The following is a 21,916-nucleotide window of genomic DNA, read 5'->3' as shown; positions in this document are numbered from 1 at the left end:
TTTTGTCTCACACATAGCAATCCAAATTTTTAAAAAGAATATAGGGTGAATTTAAATCTTTGGAGTGGAGTAGAATGGAGAGGCTGCATTAACCTCTTTGAATAATTTCTGCTTCAAAGCAGAGCTTTGCTATTAGCTTGGAGGTACAAGTATTTGACCAGCTGCCTGAATACCTTCTAATGAAACTTAGGGCCAAATGTTCACAGAGTTGGGCTGAGTCCTTTAAGAATGGTAAGCGGAACCCAATCCTGAGATTCCCATCTGGTTTGCTCATACTGGCAACTTTTGCATATGGGATAAAGGCAGAGAAGATCCCAGACCTGTAATCACAGTTTGCCCAGTTCCGCTGCTGACATTGCCTCCTCTCCTCAAAATTTCAATAGAATGGACTGGCTTATCAAAGGCACATAGCTCAAGCCCCTCAGAGAAGTTGTGAACAGTAGTCTGGGGTTGGACCACTTCAAAAATATAAGATCTTACTCATGCACTCTATGCCCCCTCACCCAGTATACACTATGGAACTGACAAATGAGTTGATAACAATAGAATCTTTGAAATGAACTTTTAAAAAACTAAATTTAAGAAAATGCTTTGAAACATATGTTCTTATAACCCAGTAAAGGTGCCAACTATACAGTGCCATCACTAACAGAATGTAGCTCACTCCGTACCTCTTAACCTTGACCAAAAAAGTGTACAGAAATTGAAAAAAAAACAATTCAAAGAGAAAATAACTACTTGTAGCCTCATATGAATGTCAATCTTAGCAAATACCTTTGCGTGTGTGAACAGAACCCTGTGGAGTTTATCATTAGTTGGTATTAGAGCTCAGCCAAGCATCCAGAATGAACTATCGAAAGAGAAAGAGTGAGATATCTGTTTCTCCAGATGACCATATCATGAGCAAAGTTGAAGGCGTTACTAAAGTTTACGCAGAACTTGATTGCCATGTTCTGTTTGCTTTTCTGGTCATACTCAACCAGACTGAAAGGCTGGATGACTTTCAGGTAACTGAGCCTTTGCCACAAGGTCACTGCCCAAGCAGAGAAGAGAAGTGAGTGAATGAATGTGGAATTAGAAAGGTCATTGGGTAAATTTATATTGGGGAAGATCAGAGACTGGGATGCATTGACATTGGGGCCTGGGAGAAGATTATGAAAAATTAACAAGACTGGGGTGGGCAATCAGATGCCAGTGTTGGGGGAGAATGGATAATATAGACCATCATGGTGGCTCGGTGGTTAGCACTGCTGCCTCACAGAGCCAGGGACCCAGGTTCGATTTCATCCTCAGATGACTGTCTCTGTGAAGTTTACAAATTCTGCTTGGGTTTCCTCTGGGTGCTCTGGTTTCCTCCCAGATTCCTAAAGATATGACGGTTAAGTGGATCAGCCACGCCAAATTCCCATAATGTCCAGGGATATGCTAGTTAGGTGAATTAACCACGGGAAATGCAAGAAAGCAGGGATAGAGTAGGGGGTGGGTCTGGGAGGGATGTTCATTGGAGGGTCGGTGTAGACTTGATGGCCCAATGGCTTGTTTCCACACTGTAGGGATTCTTTGATTATCCAAGAAGATAAAAGACTGGATTGTGAGAAAAGCTGGGGTGGAGGAGCCCACAGGAAATCAGAAATTGGGAGGTAATCAGAGGCTGTGTCGGGCAATGTAGAGAAAGGGGGGGGGGGGGTGAGGTCAGAGCTCAGTGAGAGGCTGAGCAAATACTGTGGTGAGCTCATCCAGTCAGAGGAGGAGAGGATTGGTTCCCTTTTGTGGTGTTCCATTGGCTGACAGATGGGGCTTGTGCTGGAGTAGGATGTTAGTGCTGGCTCCAGGAGGACTGGACTCCCTTCAGGTGCTGGGACCCCGACCCAGGAAACAGGGTGCAGCCAATTTAAAGCTTCACGAGGACAAAATATCTCAGACATGCATATTTAATGAAATATTTTAGCAGGTTAAAAGTACATCATTTCAGGTGGGCAGTTAGGGTTGAAATGTTTGTTTCAACATGCCACCTGACGCCAACTGAACCATTCTTTGGGTGTGGTGAGGGGGTGGGGGGCGGTGTTGGGGTCAGGGAGTGGGAAGTGTTAAAATTCACTTTATTTTTATTTCTGAACCAAATTTCACTTTCCTTCTCTGTCAGTCCTCTTTTTTTTTGTTTCATCCATAAATTTCATTGGTTAAAAAAGGAGATTCTCTTCAGTGAGGCCTTTGGTCATCTGACCTAATATCTCCTCACGTGGGTCACTGTTACTCTTTGGTTTATAATGTTCCATCAAAATGCTTTGAGACATTTTCTTTACATGTTAAAGGAACAATGCAAGTGTATGTTGACATTGATAATTCTATTTTATTTCCCCCACGAGGCCCTAATGCCCCAACAAAATCATGCAATTTGTGACATTAGACACCATTCAAGCCAAAAGGTGGATGAGAAATCTAATAAATTTGCTCCGATTGTGGGCCATGAACTCCTCTTGTTCAGTGCAGGCTGATCTGATGAATGTTTTCAAGCTTTCAGATTTCCAGGTGTTTATTGATCATTTTGTAATTATCCCAGGTTTTTGTTTAATTAGCTATCTCTCAGACTTTGTTTCTTTCCTAAAGATAAGAAAATAGCTAAGGAGACCAATCTTTTTATTTCTTCAGTGCTTCTCTACTGTGTGACGGTGATGATTTTATTTATTCTTCCATTGATAACTCCTCTCTTTGACTATGTTTTGTGTATATTTATTTTCCAGCTGAGCTCATTAAATGTTATTTGAGTAAATCAACAGTAAGGATATTAAACAGTCACTGAACCAGTGAAGATGAAAATCATTGCTTTTAATTTTTTTCCAGTTGAATTATTTTCTTAAAAATACTTTTCATTGTCCTACCAGATTGCAGGGCTGCTCTCTCATTACAGAGAGATGACTGGTGATGGTTTCGTCTGAGGGTCACCACATCTCGGGTGAAGGGAGAGAGAGTGAGAAGGAGTGTCCTTCATGGTAACCACAGCCAGTGTGGATTTTGAACCCATGTTGCTGACATCACTCTCCTTTGCAAACTAGCTGGCCAGCCAACTGAGCTAACCAACCCCCTAATCACCTTCATAACTTGATCTCGCAATGCTATTGAATCCATGCCGCCAGGATATAGTGCTTTCAGCTCTGAATCAGAAGCTCCTTCTTTCCCCACTCCAGAGACATGAGCAAGTAACTTGGTTGGAGCTATCACTGTGGTACTGTATCATCATAGGTGCTGTACTTAGCACTGCTGCTTCACAGCATCCAGATTCGATTCCAGCCTTGGGTGACTGTCTGCATGGAGTTTGCACATTCTCCCCATGTCTACAAGGGTTTCCTCTGGTTTCCTCCAACTAATGTGCAGGTTAGGTGGAATAGCCATGCTAAAAATTGCCCTGGAGTGTCCAGGGATGTGCAAGTTAGGTGGGTTTATGTTGGGGTGAGGGTGGTAAGTCCTTTTCAGGGTCAGTGCAGACTTTATGGGCCAAGTAGTATCTTTCTGCACTGTAGGGATTCTATAACATCAACAGTAAGGTTCAAAGATGCAATATTAAAGTTGAGGCCCCACCTTCTTAGAATTCACAGAGAAACAAGGAAGCTTTCCTGTGGCTAGTCAGCAATTTCTATTAATCAACAACATATTTTTATGAGATGAGATATTCCTATTAAATGCACAATTCAATTCTACTGGTGTGTTGGATCATTGTTTGTCATTTATTCACTTTTTCCCGATCATAAACTTTTCATTTCTGTGACATCCCAGCTCCTCCTTTTCCATGGTTTTCTTCTTGCTCACTTCTTGGACTGAATCTTCTTTTTGTGGCTAGGTGCCAGTTACATCAAGTTTTTTGAAGGGTATCTTGCTGCAAGGCAGAGTGAGATTTCTCACTTTATCTGAGCAAACACACCACCTATAATGTCCTTCACATCTGATTCCATCCCCATCTTACCAAACGCCATTCCTGGAACAGCTCACCACTCACTGCACAAGATCATCAAGGCAATAGGTGACCTATACTTCCATTGTTATATTTTGCCATTGATGTCTCAAAAGTGCTGGAGGTTATCCAGGAAGATTGCTTGGTATCATCCTGTGTGGACTGTCTCTTGGAATTCACTAACATTATGGCTTCTTGAATTTTCTTATCACAAGAAGCAGTAGCCAAAAGACCTTGGTACCTATGCCATCTTTAAAAGGCTGGTGCATACCTGGATGAGCGCAGGCCTTCCAATACAACCTATTCGATCAGAGAAGGAAGCTGACCATGCGGAGAAGGAGAGGATGATTCTCCAACAGGGACACAGAGCTCCTGGTTGAGGGGGGGGGGGGGGTGATGCAAACTAGGGGGTAGCCATTGCCCAGAGGATTGGTAAAGGATGCCACACCATCAGAACCTGGTCTGAGGTCACCACCTAGGGGTTAGTGCCACCTTAACAGAGTGGAGGAACAGCCAGAATGCTGCAGGTAGCTCAATCGCCTTCTCTGCTCCTCGAAAGGAAGTGGCACACTCTTAAAAAGATGGAAAAAAGGTGCAGGCGTAGGTCCTTCAAGCCTGCGCCACCATTCAATATGATCATGGCTGATCATGCAATCTCAGTAGCCCATTCCTGCTTTCTCTCCATACCCCAGGTTCCCTTTAGCTGTAAAGGCCATGTTCAGCTCCCTCTTGAATATATCTAACAAACTAGCCCCAACAGCTTACTGTGGGAGAGAACTCTACAGGTTCACAACTCTGAGGGAAGAAATTCTTCCTCATCTCAGTCCTAAATGGCTTACCCCTTGTTCTTAGGCTGTGACCCCCAAGTTCTGGTTGTTCCCAATATTGAGAACATTCTTTCCACATCTAGCCTATCTTCTCATACTCACTGTCCCTAATGTTGTACCCACCAAGGCACATGCTCAACCACTCCCATTATTGACCGCAATATCTTCCCTCAGTTGCTCTCATTTCCACCCTGTCCATCCTCAACACTCCCACACTCCTGGAATGGCCTCTGTGCTGCCTCCTTACTCACCCGGGCATTTCACCAGCTTTCCTCCACCTGCACTAAGCACCATCTCACCGGCTTTTATCTCACTCATTCCCTCCTTCTCTCTCTTCCAACTCCATGGAGAAGGCACCCCAAAATAAGGCAAAACATTAGGTGCCCAACATTAGATTCTTTAGCTCCCACAAGGAGAGATTCCTGGCCCTGCATATGGGAAGACCAGGGTCACTCCTGTGGAAATTCAGAGATATCCATGTCCCTCCAAATGAGTAACTACCACTATTCATCCAATTCAACCTCCATTGGGGCTCCACTGCTGAGCAAGTTCCTTACATCCCAGCAGGAAACCAGGGGCTGAACTAAGACATGGTAGGAGGGAGGGGGAGGAAGAAAATCCTTTTAGGGTACATTGGTGTACAAGTGACAAGCGTATATTTTCACATTTGTAGAAATTTCACCATTTTGCTTGTCTGATCTAGTGTCTGTGTCACCTAATCTTCCTTTCATAGAGTCATAGAGATGTACAGCACAGAAACAGAGCCTTTGGTCCAACTCGTCTATGCTGACCAGATATCCTAAATTAATCTAATCCTATATCCCTCTAAACTCTTCTTATTCATATACCCATCCAGATGCCTTTTAAATGCAGTAATTGTAACAGCCTCCACCATTTCCTCTGGCAGCTCATTCCATTCACGCACCACCCTCCTTGTGAAAAAGTTGCCCTTTTAGTCGCTTTTATATCTTTCCCCTCTCACCCTAAACTTATGCCTTCTAGTTCTGAACTTCCCAACACCAGGGAAAAGACCTGGTCTCTTTACCCTCTCCATGCCCCTCATGATTTTATAAACCCTACAAAGGTCACCCCTCAGCCTCTGACACTCCAGGGAAAACAGCCCTCCCTGTAGCTCACATCCTCCAACCCTGGCAACATCCTTGTAAATCTTTTTTAGATTAGATTAGATTACTTACAGTGTGGAAACAGGCCCTTCGGCCCAACAAGTCCACACCGACCTGCCGAAGCGCAACCCACCCATACCCCTACATTTACCCCTTACCTAACACTACGGGCAATTTAGCATGGCCAATTCACCTGACCTGCACATCTTTGGACTGTGGGAGGAAACCGGAGCACCAGGAGGAAACCCACGCAGACACAGGGAGAATGTGCAAACTCCACACAGACAGTCGCCTGAGGTGGGAATTGAACCCGGGTCTCTGGCGCTGTGAGGCAGCAGTGCTAACCACTGTGCCACCATGCCACCCGAACCCTTTTCTTAACCCTTTCAAGTTTCACAACATCTTTCCAATAGGAAGGAGACCAGAAATGCACACAATATTCCAACAGTGGGCTAACCAATGTCCTGTACAGCTGCAACATGATGTCCCAATTCCTAGAGTCAATTCTCTGACCAATAAAGGCAAGCATACCAAACGCTCTCTTCACTATCCTATCTACCTACAGCTCTATTTTTAAGGAACTATGAACCTGCACTCCAAGGTATCTTTGTTCAGCAACACTCCCCATGACCTTACCATTAAGTGTATAAGTTCTGCTCTGATTTTTCCAAAACACACCACCTCTCATTTATCTAAATTAAACTCCATCTGCCACTCCTCAGCCCAATGGCCCATGTGATCAAGATTCCATTGTAGTCTGGGGTAACCTCCTTCGCTGTCCACTACATCTCCAATTTTGGCATCATCTGCAATCTTACTTCCTATGTTCACATCCAAATCATTTATATAAATGACCAAAAGCAGAAGACCCAGCACTGATCCTTGTGGCACTCCACTGGTCACAGGTCTTCAGTCTCAAAAACAACCCTCCACCACCACAACCCTTCTGTCTTCTATCTTCGAGTTAATTCTTCATCCAAATGGCTAGTTCTCCCTGTATTCCCTGAGATCTAACCTTGCTAACCAGTTTCCAATGAGGAATTTTGTCGAATGCCTTACTGAAGCCCATATAGATCATGTGTACTGCTCTTCCCTCATCAATCCTCTTTGTTACTTCCTCAAAAAACTCAATCATGTTTGTGAGGCATGATTTCCCATGCACAAAGCCATGCTGACGATCCCTAATCAGTCCTTGCCTTTCCAAATACACACAAATCCTGTCCCTCAGGATTCGCTTCAAAAATTTGCCCACCACCGATGGCAAGCTCACCAGTCTATAGTTCCCTGGCTGTTCCTTATCACCTTTCTTATATAGTGGCACCATGCTAGCCAACCTCCAGTCTTCCGGCACCTCACCTGGGACTATCGATGATACAAATATCTCAGCAAAGGGCCAGCAATCACTTCCCTAGGTTCCCACAGATTTCTAAGGTACACTTGATCAGATCCTGGGGATTTATTCACTTTTATGCATTTCAAGACAGCCAGCAATTCCTCCTCTGTAATATGGACATTTTTCAAGATGTCACCATCGATTTCCCGCGTTTACCTGATACAGGGGTCATCCCTCTAGATTGGAAAATGTCACATCACTCCGCTTTTTAGGAAGGGCAAAAGATCAAAACCAGGGTAATTATAGACTTTGTGGAGAATATAATAAGGATGGATTAACTGAATACCTTGAAAAGCTTTAGTTAGTTAATCGGGGAGGACCAGCATCCATGCCGGACAAACATCGTTGAATTTGAAGAGGTGAAGAACAGTGAAATGTCTGTGGATGCTGTTTATGTGGACTTTCAGAAAGCATTTGATGAAGTCCCATGTAACAAACAGTTAACGAAGGTCAAAGCTCATGACATTGAGGGCATGTTACTGGGAAATTGGTTGAATGGCTGGCTACAGAAGATATGAATGATGGGAAAGTATTAAAATTGGCAGCATGTGACCAATGGTTCCTACAAGGATCTGTATGAGAACCTCAGTTATGCACATTAGTTTAGGAGGCATTGTAGATAACAGGAAAGGGATATTGTTAGACTAAGTGAATGGGCAAAACTGTGGCAGATGGAGACCAACATAAGCAAGTTTGAGGCTCTCTACTTTGGACTGGAAAAAGATAGACCAGGCTACTTTCTAGATAGTATGAAGTTAAATATAGTGAATGTCCTAAGAGACTTGGGGTTTCAGGTACATGTATTTTTAAAATAGCACGAACAGGTGGGGAAAGTAATCAGGAAAGCTAATGGAATGCTGACCTTTTTATCAAGAGGACTAGAGTACAAGAATGCAGAAGTCATGCTACATTTATACAAAACCCTATTTACACCCCACTAGGAGTCCTGTGAGCAGATCTGAGCACCACATTTTACAAAAGGATATATTTGGCTTTGTGGGAGTACAATATAGGTTTACAAGAACAATAGGAGAAAGTGAGGACTGCAGATGCTGGAGAAGAAGGGCTCATGCCCAAAACGTCAATTCTCCTGCTCCTTGGATGCTGCCTGACCTTTGCACTTTTCCAGTAGCACATTTTCAGCTTACAAGAACAATACCCAAACTTCATTAGTTACGTTATCAGGAGAGATTATACAAATTATGTCTGTTTTCTCTAGAACTGTGAAGGATAAGGAGTGATCTGATTGAAGTCTTTAAGATATTAGCAGGAAAAGACAGGGCAGATAAAGATAAACTATTTCCCCTCATTGGGGATTCTGAAACTAGGGAGCACAGTCGGAGAATTAGGGTCAGATTCTTCAGTAGTGATATTAGAAAGCAAACATCTACACAGAAAGGATAGTAGATCTTTGGAACTCTCTTCCACAAACAGCAGTGGATGCAGGATCAGGTGTTATTTTAAATCCAAGATAGATACATTTGTGTTTAGCAAAGGTATTAAAGGGTATATGGGTCAAAGATAGGTATATGGAATTAGGCCACATATCATTCATGATCTCATTGAACAGTGGATCAGGCTTGAGGGGCTTCTGGTACACTTTTGTACCAGGAGGGATGTAAAATTCAGGTCGCCAGAGCATTGGGATTATTATCTAATAGCGTTACCACTATGCCACCATCTACACCTAAACGTAGTGACAACGGAAAGGGGGATAAAGACGGTTTGGTCTGGCAGATAGGCTGGAATTTGAAGGCCACGTGATGAAATCCTCAGGAATAGGGACAATTACATTTGTTTCATGTCTTCCGATTGAAAGATCTGGGGTTCCAACAAAAAGTAAAAATGCTGAAAATAAGTTAAATTAAATGTAAGGTTACTGCAGTCATTGATTTAAAATAAAGGATTACTGGGTGTCCATGTCACAACATCACCATATATTTTCTGTGTTTCCTATATTTATTTATTCACACACTAGCATATACACACCTTCCAAAATTCACAATGTCTGCCTGACTCTGTTAAGGGTCTACACTGGGACTATTTTTCTTCCCCAATGTAAATGATCAATGTTCCAATATTTGAATAATGCTAATTCTTTCTTGACATTGACAGTGTTCTGTCTGTTTAATGTTTACATTCATGACAATTCTGGTCTAAGCAAATAACGAACTGAATTTGCATTCAATGATATGAACAGACTCTAGCTTCACTAATCAGGTAAGATTTTACCCAATGCCTTTTCACCAATTTCTGCGAGTAGTCTCATATTTAACACCCTGTCCGCATAAATCAAAAATCCTGCATACAAGACAGCAAAACTAAACCAGAGTCCAACATACCCCAGAAGTCTCCAGAGCGAGTTCAGATGTTACAAGTAATAATTTCCACTGAGTTTTGATCTGACTAATGGGACACAGTTTTGAAAGAAAGTCTCTTTCGAGTCATAGAGATGTACAGCATGGAAACAGACCCTTCGGTCCAACCCGCCCATGCCAACCAGATATCCCAACCCAATCTAGTCCCACCTGCCAGCACCCGGCCCATATCCCTCCAAACCCTTCCTATTCATAAACCCATCCAAATGTCTCTTAAATGTTGCAATTGTACCAGTCTCCACCAGTTCCTCTGGCAGCTCATTCCATACACGCATGATCCTCTGTGTGAAAAAGTTGCCATGTAGGTCTGTTTTATATGTTTCCCCTCTCACCCTAAACCTATGCCCTCTAGTTCCCCCGACCTTTGCATATTTATCCTATTCATGCCTCTCATAAATTTGTAAACCTCTATAAGGTCACCCCTCAGCCTCCAACACTCCAGGGAAAACAACCCCAGCCTGTTCAGCCTCTCCCTATAGCTCAAACCCTCCAACCCTGGCAACATCCTTGTAATTCTTCTCTGAACCCTTTCAAGTTTCACAACATCTTTCCGATAAGAAGGAGACCAGAATTGCATGCAATATTCCAACAGTGGCCTAACCGATGTCCTGTACTAAGTATTCATGTTACAATGTCCATACAGAACAATAACTTCTAAAAATATTTGAAATTCAAGTTAATAGCTAAAAGCGTGACAAAATTTTAAATTGTAAAACTTGACCCAAAAAAATCCTATTAATGAAACTCTACTTTCATTTTGTGGCCAGCTTATGTTTGAAACTACAGGAAGGAATGTGTCCTTGAAGTCATAATTTAGAGATGCCGGTGGACAAAGTTAAAAATCGCACAACACCAGGTTATAGTCCAACAAGTTTATTTGGAAGCACTAGCTTTCGGTGTGCTGCTCCTTCATCAGGTGTGGAGTATAAGATTATAAGACAAGTTTTTAGCAAAAGCTTACAGTGTAATGTTACTGAAATTACATATTGAAAAAGATCTGGATTGTTTGTTAAATCTCTCATTTTTCAGAATGACCATATTGGTTTCCCGTTTCTTTCATATGTAAATCACAAAACTTTATCAAAAGTTACGTTCTCAAGTGAACTTTAGCAATTGGTGTCATGTCGGCCCAGATAATGCATTGAAGATGTGAGCTTCCCGGTGTGAGACTGTCTGTGCCCCAATGTTCAGGCTGATTCTAATCTAAAAAATGGATTTACAGAATCTTACATAAATTCATGTAGTTCTTGAGCAAAGTAAAATGTAATTCTGCAAGTACCCCACAAACTTATATGTGTATGTGTGCATTGGGTGTGTGTGTAGAGGGTGGGGGTGTTAGGAGCGTCTGTGAGAGTGAGTGTGAGTGTAAAGGGATATAGGTCTGTGAGAGCGTGCATGTGTAAGTGTATGTGTGAGCATGTGAGAGAGGGTCTGCGTGCATGTATGGGTTGTAGGAGAGTGTGTGTGTGCGTGTCTGTGTGTATAATGCAATGGGGTCACCTGTAGTGTAACATGAACCCAAGGCCCTGGTTGAGGCCATCCCTATGAGTACCAACCTTGGCTCAGCAACTTTGCGTTGCTGCCTGTCCCGAAGTCCACCTTGGAGGATGGTCACCCGAAGAAGGTCCGAGGTTGAACGTCCCAGACCGCTGAAGTGTTCTCCGACTGGGAGGGAACACTCCTGTCTGTCGAATGAACACCACACAACAATCACCAGACAGAAGTGTTCCCTCCCAGTCGGAGAATACTTCAGCGGTCCGAGACATTCGACCTTGGACCTTCGGGTGACCGTCCTCCAAGGCGGACTTCGGGATAGGCAACAACAAAAAGTGGCCGAGCAGAGGCTGATAGCTAAGTTCAGTACCCATGGGGATGGCTTCAACTGGGACCTTGGGTTTATGTCACACTACAGGTGACCCCATTGCAATACACACACACACACACACACACACACACAGACCCTCTCTCATAAGCTCACACATACACTCCCACACTCGTACACACACCCTCTCACAGACTTGTACCCCTTTACACTCACACACGCTCTCTCACAGACACTCAAACCCTGCCCTCTACCCCCCTAACCCCCCCCCCCCCCATCACACCCACACACACAAACACACAAGTTTGTGGGGTGAATTTGTACTTGCAGAATTACATTTTACATGGCTCAAAAACTGCATTAATCCATTAAAGATTCTGTAAAACATTGTGGCACAGACAGCCTCACACAGGGAAGCTCACACCTTCAATGCATTATCTGGGCCGACATGGCACCAATTGTTAAAGTTCACTTGAGAATATAACTTTTGAAAAAGTTTTGTGATTTACATATGAAAGAAATGGGAAACCAATATGGTAATTCTAAAAGATGGGAGACTTAACAAACAATCCAGGTCGTTTTCAATATATAAATTTCAGTTACATCACACTGTAAACCTTGGCTCTACATTCTCTGTCTTATGATCTTATACTCCACAACCACCTGAAGGAGCAGCCCTCCAGAAGCTAGTGCTACCAAATAAACCTATTGGACTATAACCTGGTGTTGTGTGATTTTTAACCATGAAATCATAGTCCTTATAGCAAACAGTTTATTGTTGTTCCAAGCTTCTGATGGCTTCACATTTCCCCATTTCACAGAATCAGAGATATGCATTAGGAGGTCATCCCGCCCATATGTACTGGCTCTTGAAGCATTTCAACTTGGTGGCAAACTCTGGCCTTTACCCCTACACGTAGGTCCTATAGAAATAATCATCCATTGCCCTCTTCAATGCATTAACTGAACCCGCCTCCACACACATCCAGTTACCACATTCCAGGCTGGAACTACTCGCTGTGAAGTCGTTTTCTTCTCACCGTGCATTTTCTTCTTTAAAACTGACTCCTCAGGTTCTCAATCTATTTGGGTAGGAAGGCTTTCTCCCTATCCACTCTGTCCAGACCTATCATGATTTTGAAAACTTTGAACAAGTCTCCCCTCAGCTTCCTCGTCTCTGAGGAGAAACTGTCCCAACAATAGGCATAATCGACTCCACACCCTCCCTGGCATTACCTAGAAGCTCAATGAGACTGTTCAGAACCTCATGGGCTTGTGTCTAGTGAGCATCAGATTCACATCCTCTCTAATTGCATAAGTGTTGTTCCTCTACCTCCACAGCACAATTTGTCTCCACCCCAGCACACCCCGCACCACTGGTCCACCGTGAAAAATTCAACCATGCTACTGCACCTCCACAATGAACTATTCCAAAGCTTTCCCTATTAAGTTCCAACTTCAGTAAAATCAGAGCACAAATAGGCTTGCTGTGTCTATGCTGCTTTCCTATAAAAAACAACTCAGCTATTCCACTCCCCATTTACCTGATCATTGAAGTGTTTTCAGAATCTCATTGATAATAAATTCTGGTTATATTTTTCTGGTATGACAACACAATCTAAATAACCATAGCCACCCCTGTTCATAATAAAGTACAAGACAATCTACTTCTGAAATTAAGCCTTTACACTAAGGTGGTACTTTAGCCCATCCCATTATAGCTATGCCAAATGGACTACAATGTTTGTATTTTTAGATTATTTGAATGAGATTGTGAAGTTTGGAGCCCATCCCTCTCAATAATGAAATCTGAATAGGGAGATTGCACAAATGCACTTCAGCAAGGGTTGGGTTTTAACCCCTATTTATCTTTCTGGAAGGAGAAAGCTCATTTCAAGAAAGGAAGGGCAGATTCAGCTCAGCAAAAATCAACAGCCTTGTTTTTTTTCTGTAATCAGTAAGAATTAGCTCATGGCAATAAAAGACTTGCAATATATCCTCCTGTAAAAGACATTAGTATGGCCACATTTGGAGTAGTGCGCAGTTCTGGTCGCCTTACTGTAGAAAGGGTATCATTAGTTTAGAAAGAGTGCAGAAAAGATTTACTAGGATGCTGCCTGGAAAGTTTGAGTTATAAATGGGGTTCCAGAGGTAGTGATAGAACGAGTACAATTTGATCACTTAAGAAACATTTGGACAGAAACACATATGGGATAGGAACAGAGGGATAGGGACCAGTTTAATTGTGAAAACTGGACGGCATGGATGAATTGGACCGAAGGGCCTGTTTCCGTACTGTAAACCTCTAGGACTTGCTCTGAGCTGAGAAAGAGAAGGCTAACTCAGTTGACTATGACTATGACTATGGCAGGTGAAGGCCCACTCTTCTAGCACAATGTGGACACTCCTAACTTGGTGGGCAGAAAGTTCCCACACATTTCCAGGGTGTCCCTGTTACTTTGCGGACTAACTAGGGTGTGGCAATTGAAGGGATCATTTACAAAAAAAAAAGTAGAGCGGGGTGGAGGGTAGCAAAGAGGTGAAAAATAATCAAATTGCAACAGGAAGGGGCACAAAACAAGCAGAAGAGCGAAACAGAGATTTGAACCTGAACAGGTAATATCCTAAGGCTTTTTATTGAAATGCTCATAACAAGATAGATGAGTCGATAGCACAAATAGCTATCAAGTTCCATTCTTTGATTTCTATTACAGAGACACGGTTGCACGGTGACCAAGACTGGGATTTCAATATTCAAGACTATTCCAGGAAAACAAAAAAAAAGAAAAGGTACAGGAAAAGCTTTGACCATAAAGGGAGGTATCAATATGGCAGTGATACAGATGTAATAGGCAGGGCAGTGGAATCAGTTTGGGGGGAATGAAGGAATAGCAAGGGAAAGTTGCCTAGAAGCCCCTGAAGAGTTGTCTCACTGTAGGACAATGAATAAATTCGGAAATAATGGAGGCATGTGTGAAAGGCACTAGAATTTGTCTGGGTGGTTTTAATCTGCTTACTGACTGAGCAAATCAGACAGGTAAGGGCAAAATGGAAGACAAGTTTGGAGAGTGCATCAGGGATTGTTTGTTAGAACACTGCAGAACCTACCCAGCAACAGGCTATTTTAGATCTAGTAATGAACAAGGATTAATAGAAGATCTCATATTTAAGGATCCTTTACAGGATAGCAATCACAATGAAGCAGAGTTAAGAATTCATATTGCAGGAGAGTAACTTGGGTTTCAAGCCAGGATCCTCTACTTCAATAAGAGCAGTTACAGAGCAATGAGGAAAGACAGTTGTCGAAAGCAAGCTGGGGATATAGACAAAGAGCAAGGTCAGTCGATGGGCAGTAGCAGACATTCATGCAGACATTACACAACACTCAACAAAAAACTTATTCATCTCAAAAAGAAGACTTCAATGAAAGGAACCCATAGTTGTTGTGGTTCTGTTCGCCGAGCTGGGAATCTGTCTTGCAAACGTTTCGTCCCCTGTCTAGGTGACATCCTCAGTGTTTGGGAGCCTCCTGTGAAGCGCTTCTGTGCTGTTCCCTCCGGCATTTATAGTGGCCTGTCTCTGCCGCTTCCGGTTGTCAGTTCCAGCTGTCCACTGTAGTGGCCGGTATATTGGGTCCAGGTTGATGTGTTTGTTGATAGAGTCTGTGGATGAGTGCCATGCCTTTAGGAATTCCCTGGCTGTTCTCTGTTTGGCTTGCCCTATAATGGTAGTGTTGTCCCAGTCAAATTCATGTTGCTTGTCGTCTGTGTGTGTGGCTACTAAGGATAGCTGGTCGTGTCGTTTCATGGCTAGTTGGTGTTCATGGATGCGAATCGTTAACTGTCTTCCTGTTTGTCCTATGCAGTGTTTTGTGCAGTCCTTGCATGGGATTTTGTACACTACATTGGTTTTGCTCATGTTGGGTATCGGGTCCTTCATTCTGGTGAGTTGTTGGTTTGTGTGCTGTGATTAGTCCTAGTGATCGCAGTAGTCTGGCTGTCAGTTCGGAAATGCTCCTGATGTATGATAATGTGGCTAGTCCTCCAACCCAAAGGACTAGCCACACTACCATACATCAGGAGCATTTCCGAACTGACAGCCAGACTACTGCGATCACTAGGACTAATCACAGCACACAAACCAACAGCCACTCTCAGACAACAACTCACCAGAACGAAGGACCCGATACCCAACATGAGCAAAACTAATGTAGTGTACAAAATCCCATGCAAGGACTGCACAAAACACTGCATAGGACAAACAGGAAGACAGTTAACGATCCGCATCCATGAACACCAACTAGCCACGGAACGACACGACCAGCTATCCTTAGTAGCCACACACGCAGAAGACAAGCAACATGAATTCGACCGGGACAACACTACCATTATAGGGCAAGCCAAACAGAGAACAGCCAGGGAATTCCTAAAGGCATGGCACTCATCCACAGTCTCTATCAACAAACACATCGACCTGGACCCAACATACCGGCCACTACAGCGGACAGCTGGAACTGACAACCGGAAGCGGCAGAGACAGACCACTATAAATGCCGGAGGAAACAGCACAGAAGCTCTTCACAGGAGGCTCCCAAGCACTGAGGATGTCACCTAGACAGGGGACGAAACATTTGCAAGACAAATTCCCAGCTCGGCGAACAGAACCACAACAATGAGCACCCGAGCTACAAATCTTCTCCCAAACTTTGGAACCCATAGTTAACAAAAGCAGCTGAAAAATGTGTTGCTGGAAAAGCGCAGGTCAGGCAGCATCCAAGGAGCAGGAGAATCGACATTTCGGGCATAAGCCCTTCTTCAGGAACGTCAGGGCTTATGCCCGAAATGTCAATTCTCTTGCTCCTTTGATGCTGTCTGACCTGCTGCGCTTTTCCAGCAACACATTTTTCAGCTCTGATCTCCAGCATCTGCAGTCCTCACTTTCTCCTAGTTAAGAATAGCAGTCAAAGAGAGCTTCCAATCAAAAACTAAGGTATGCAAAGGGGACAAAAAAACAGTGGTATGTCAAGAGATTGAAAATTTGTTTTTAGGAACTGGCAGTGGATGACCAAAAACAGAAAAAATTGATTATGAAAGTAAATTGGCAAGAAATATAAAAATAAACAGCATGAGCTTCTACTGGCATATAAAAAGAGTAACTGAAGTGAAAGTCGGACAACTACAGGATGCAACAAGTGAACTGATAATGCGGAACAGGGAATTGGCAGATAATTTAAACCAATATTCTGCATCAGACTTTGTGACATTGGGCACTGCAGATATCGTAAAAATAACACACGAGCAAGGTACTAAATGGGAGGAAAGATCTCGTAACAATCTCTATCAAGAGGGACAAAGCATTTGACAAACTAATAGGCTGAAGGCCTGCATCCTACTGTATTAAAGGAAGTGTCTGCAGTGAGAGTGGAGATAGTTGAAATATTCCAGAACTAACTGGATTCTCAAAGGGTTCCAGCAAATTGGAAAAGCACTGATGTGACACCCTTGTTCAAGAAAAAAGGGAGTTAAAAAGCAGGAAGCTATAGGGATTTGATGAAGTGCTACATAAAAGGTTTTGCACAAAATAAGAGATCATCAGCATACTGACACAGATTGAGGATTGGTTCACGCCCAGAAGACAGAGTCAACAGGCAGGAGGCTGGAAGGACCCAGCAAGCCAGGCAGCATCAGGAGGTGGAGAAGTCAACGTTTCAGCTGTAACCTTTCTTCAGGAGCGGGGGTGGGTGTGGGGAGAGCTGCAGATAAATGGGGTGGCGGGAGCAGGGTGGTGAAGTGGGGATAGGTGAAGACGGGCAGAGGGTATGACCTGGTTGGTTACTGGAAGGGATGAATCCGGTAGGTGGTTGGGTGGACTGGAAGGGAGGGGTAGGGGATGGTTATTTGGAATTGGAGAACTAAAGGTTGAGTCAGTAATAATGGGTCTACAATGGGTTGAAAAGATGTAGTTAGTGGTGCATCACAAGGATAAGGCTTAAGGCCTTACCATTTACATTAATAACTTGGAGGAGAAGGCACCTTGTAATGTATCCAGATTTTCAGATGATACAAAATTAGATGGGTAACATGGCATGATGAGGACATGAGAAATTTGTAAGGGCATATATAAAGGTTGCGTGAAGGGTCAAAAATGTGTCAGATGGAGTTACACGTAGGAAAGTGAGCATTCCTGCACTTTGTTCGGAAACATCAAATGGCAGCTTGTTATGAATGGAGAGAGACTCCAGAAAGCATAGAGGATCTGGACATTCTTGTGCATGAAGGTTAGCATGCAGGTGCAGCAGTAATTAAGAAGGCAAATGGAAGCTTGGCCCAGAACAACAATAGAAATTGCCAGAGAAACTCAGCAAGTCAGGCAGCATTTGTGAAGAGAAAACAGTCCTAACACTGAGTCCAGTGACTCTTCTTCAGATCACCAGCCTCCATAGTTCTTTGTTTCATTTTAGAATTTTGGCCGTTATAGCTAGGGCTTGGGGCTTAAAAATAAAGAGTACTTGTTCCAACTGTACACGGCATGGGTGACGCCATACTTGGAGTACTGCATAGAGCTTTGGTCCTTATATTCTAGAAAGAATATATTCACATAGGAGGCACTTCAAAAGAAGTTTGTTAGGCTAACTTCCAGGAGGAAAGAGTTGACTTATCAAGAATGGTTATACAGGCTAGTTCTCCATTCATTAGAATTTCAAAGAATGAGGGGTGATCTTATGGAAACATATAAGATTCTAAAGGAAGTTACCAGGGTAAATGATGAGAAGATGCTCCCACTCATAGGGAATCACAAACAAGAGGGCACAGTTACAGAATAAAAGGCAACTCATTTGTAACTGAGATGTGAAAGAATTATGTCCTTAAGTGGATGTGAATGTCTGGAATTCTCTCCCACAGCGTTATGGGGCTAGATCACTGATAGTATTTAAAAGAGCAGGTAGATAGATTTTTGAAGTTGAGGAGTTGGTATGAAAGAGGGGTTGTGGCTTGGGCACATCACCTATTATCATGGTGATGGCAAGGGTTGGCTTGTGGACGGTGTAACCCAGTCCTGCACCAACTTCTTGATGGCGAAGGAAAGGACAGGTGCCCACAACACATGCCTGAATTAGACTGCCGCATTTTCTTAATGTTCACCTTTCTATTACGAGACAGGAAAGCAAATGCTGCCAGCAGCATCTCCACTCTGAAGACTGCCTGTTCCCAAAAACAAAGCTGAAAGTGAAGGCATGAGGAATGGGTGTGCACATTTATAGAAAATCCACCACCATTTTTGATGCCCATCCGCCCAACTGACATCAAACTCAGTCCCTTCTCCTGCTCTCCAAACCCACAACTTCTGATTTCATCCTCTCTCGTCCACCCAGTCGAGCCTCTAATCCAGTTTTCTGTTCACCGGAGCTCCAAGTCCCTGCTCGAAGCCCTTGATCCTTCCTCTCCTTCTTAGTCGCTGATCATACACCTCTGTCATGCCTCAAGTGCATATCCTTGTGCCCCTCCCTCTCATCCCCACTCCTTCAGGTGCAAAAATGGTTTTGTGTTACCCCATGAGTTTTTGTTTAGTTTATTTTGGAGCAATTGTGAATGATGTGACTAGGATTACTCAGCAGAAATTGCTATGGTGTGGGGTTGGTGTTGACTCATTAACATTAATGGAATTCAGAGACCTCATGACACAGTGACGAGCACCCATCTCTGAGCCAGACACTCCAGTTTGAAGTCTTACTCCAAGACTCGGTGGTACATTCATGATACATCCAAACAAGTTGTTAATCTTGATATCCCTGCTGCCTTACTGTATGCTGTAAGATTGAGAGAATTTCCTGGCCAGAGCCATGTGATAGCTGCAGTGGAACGTGCTGCCGACATTAAAGACTAAACACACAGGTTTAGTCTTTGCCATTGTGTGTATTCTGAGACAAGTGTTTTCCTCCCTTCAATGGACTGGCAGAATAAAAACAATGGCAATCTGTGGTCACTATGATATATGCAGATGAAATAGCATCTGTTGATAATTTCATTGGAAATACAAGATAGCATTAAATATGGACAGGAGAATTTTGCCCTCTATGAATTCTGTTGAAGTATCAAAGTATCCCTACAGTGTAGAAGCAGGCTATTCAGCCCATCACGTCCACACCAATGCTCTGAAGAGCATCCCATACTCCCCATCCTTTCCCTGTAACCCAGTATTTCCCATGGCTGATCCATTCAACTTGCACATCCCTATGCACTATGGTCAATTTAGCATGGGCAATTCACCTAATCTGCACATCTTTAGAATGTGGGAGGAAACCAGAGCACCCAGAGGAAAACCATGCAGACACGAAAAGAATGTGCCAACTCCACACAGACAGATGCCCAAGGCTGGAATCAAACCCAAGTCACTGAGGCTGCAGTGCTAGTCACTGTGCCACCATGCCACCCCATTGTCATGGCAATGCGTCATAACCCTGAATTACTTCAGGACATAATGAACTTCTAATTGCAACATGAGATTTCTTAATAAGTGGACATGTAGCCGAAAGATGACTGCGGATGTAAATTTAGTGATTGGCAAATCCCCAAGAGGAAACATTAAATGTCACAACCCAAAGGTGCCAAACAGCAATCCTTCAAAGGGAGAGATGCAATTCAAAACTGACTGGAATATGATCCCCTGTGGCTACAAAGATAATGGTTGGCTGACTACTCCTCAGTGAAAAGTCATATCATGTGGATTATGTCCCAAACTGCAGACATGCTTGTGTTTTACCCTTCAAACAATATACAAAAAAGGTTAAAAAAAATGCAACCCCTGGTCTGTGTGTATTCATGGGCTAATTGTCAACTTTGGGCTAAGATCACAGCTTGAGGACAACCATCCACTCTGCCAGAGCCTGAGTCATACATCTTTTTCACTCCATTCACGTTTTGAATCTGTGTGTATGTCATATTTTACCATCTTTGGTTGCTAATAAGCTCACTTCTTCTTTAACTCAAGAAGCACTGGTTAACTTGGTTCTTTTTAAAGCATTAACATATTCAGATCGGGGGGGGGAAAGTCTCATGGGGGGGGGGGGAAAGAGGGTGGGCGAAGGGATTATTTGCTTAAATTCACTTTTTTTTGGCTGCCAATCAAGAGATGAGTTGAATTAATGGGAGCCAGTTCATCCCTCCTCACTCATGAGTTTAATTATTTGGGGGTATCCCAAATGGAATAGTGACCAATTGGGGATCCTCATCAGGGGACCTATTGGAACTAAACGGTTGGTTAAGAAATGTCAAAGGAGCTCATTCTATATGGAAAACCTTTCTTTTAGAAAGTGGAATAATGATAAATTTTTAAAAAAGAGATTTTGTTTGAACACTGTACCATGAAACTTTATAATACCATTTCATAAATTGCTGTATATTATATATACACATATCTGAAATATATGCACTGGTGTATTAAAAGATTAACACATTAACCAGAAAGAGGGAATAAAATGCCCAGGATAAATACCAGTATCTCTCCAAATTGGATTTGCTCATTGGTTTTATCATTTATCAATATCTATCAACAGGAGGGCTTTTTTTGTGATACAGTGGTAGTGTCCCTACCTCTGAGCCAGATGGTGCAACTTCAAGTCCCACCTGTTACATCTGCAAACGGGTTGATGGTTAAAAAAAAATAAAACTATCCACAAAGTCTCCTGCTGTTCTTGGCAGTTTTACAAAGCTCCTTTCTAATCGGTAACAGTTCTCTTAGTGCAAAAAAAAATCATTAGAGGGAATCAGCAACAAGGACAGAGCCTTTTAAACCGATTTTTTCTTTGCTCTCCCAATGAGTTGTCGATATTTGGATGTAACTGCCATCTCCTAGAATAATAATCAATCCAGTTAAGAGTCTGCACTTTTCCTGTCTTTCTCATTTTGAAACCCTTTTAAAGAAACATGTGTTCGGTTTCTCACCTGCTGCCGTTCCTCGCTGTTGGACATTTCCGGACTTTCAGTCAATTCTCTCTCTAATTTTTCCATGCTGGTGTGTTTTGAATTGGTCCGCAGACAGACGCTTTTGCAATGGTTTTTAGGAGCCCGCTCCTGCAGCTAGAAACTGCGCGAAGGACCTGTCTAACTATAAATGCCTCTACCTGTGGAGATATTTCATACAGCTTCCTGTCTCGATGTTTTTCGGGGGAAAGTTCATCGCCTCCGGCTCATTAGGGAACAGCAGCTTCAGATAAAAGGGGGTGGGAGAGGGAGGCCGAGTGATAAAGCTGGGCGTGATCTACAATATGAAACACATTCAACTTCTACACGTAACACTGTGGCAATGACCAGGGAATTTTCATACTGTTGATGGAGAGATCAATATTGCCCGTAAGATCAGGGGAGCACTCCCTGCGCCTTTCAGAGGTAGTAACGTGGGATCTTTCTCTCCCATGTGTCAAGGCTTT

General features: G+C 43.1%; 1 protein-coding gene across 1 annotated transcript in view; it reads right to left on the bottom strand.

The window, feature by feature from the left end:
- Positions 1-21,551, bottom strand: part of trpm5 (transient receptor potential cation channel, subfamily M, member 5) — a 122,199-nt gene extending 100,648 nt beyond the window's left edge. Inside the window, exon 1 of the mRNA XM_072591975.1 lies at positions 21,432-21,551. Within this exon, the coding sequence (XP_072448076.1) occupies positions 21,432-21,497 (66 nt within the window). The 5' untranslated portion in view covers positions 21,498-21,551. The remainder of the gene's footprint in view (positions 1-21,431) is intronic.
- Positions 21,552-21,916: the final 365 nt, after the last annotated feature.

Source organism: Chiloscyllium punctatum, chromosome 22, assembly GCF_047496795.1.
Source record: "Chiloscyllium punctatum isolate Juve2018m chromosome 22, sChiPun1.3, whole genome shotgun sequence".
Taxonomy (NCBI): domain Eukaryota; kingdom Metazoa; phylum Chordata; class Chondrichthyes; order Orectolobiformes; family Hemiscylliidae; genus Chiloscyllium; species Chiloscyllium punctatum.
This window is presented reverse-complemented; position numbering and strand designations above follow the sequence as displayed.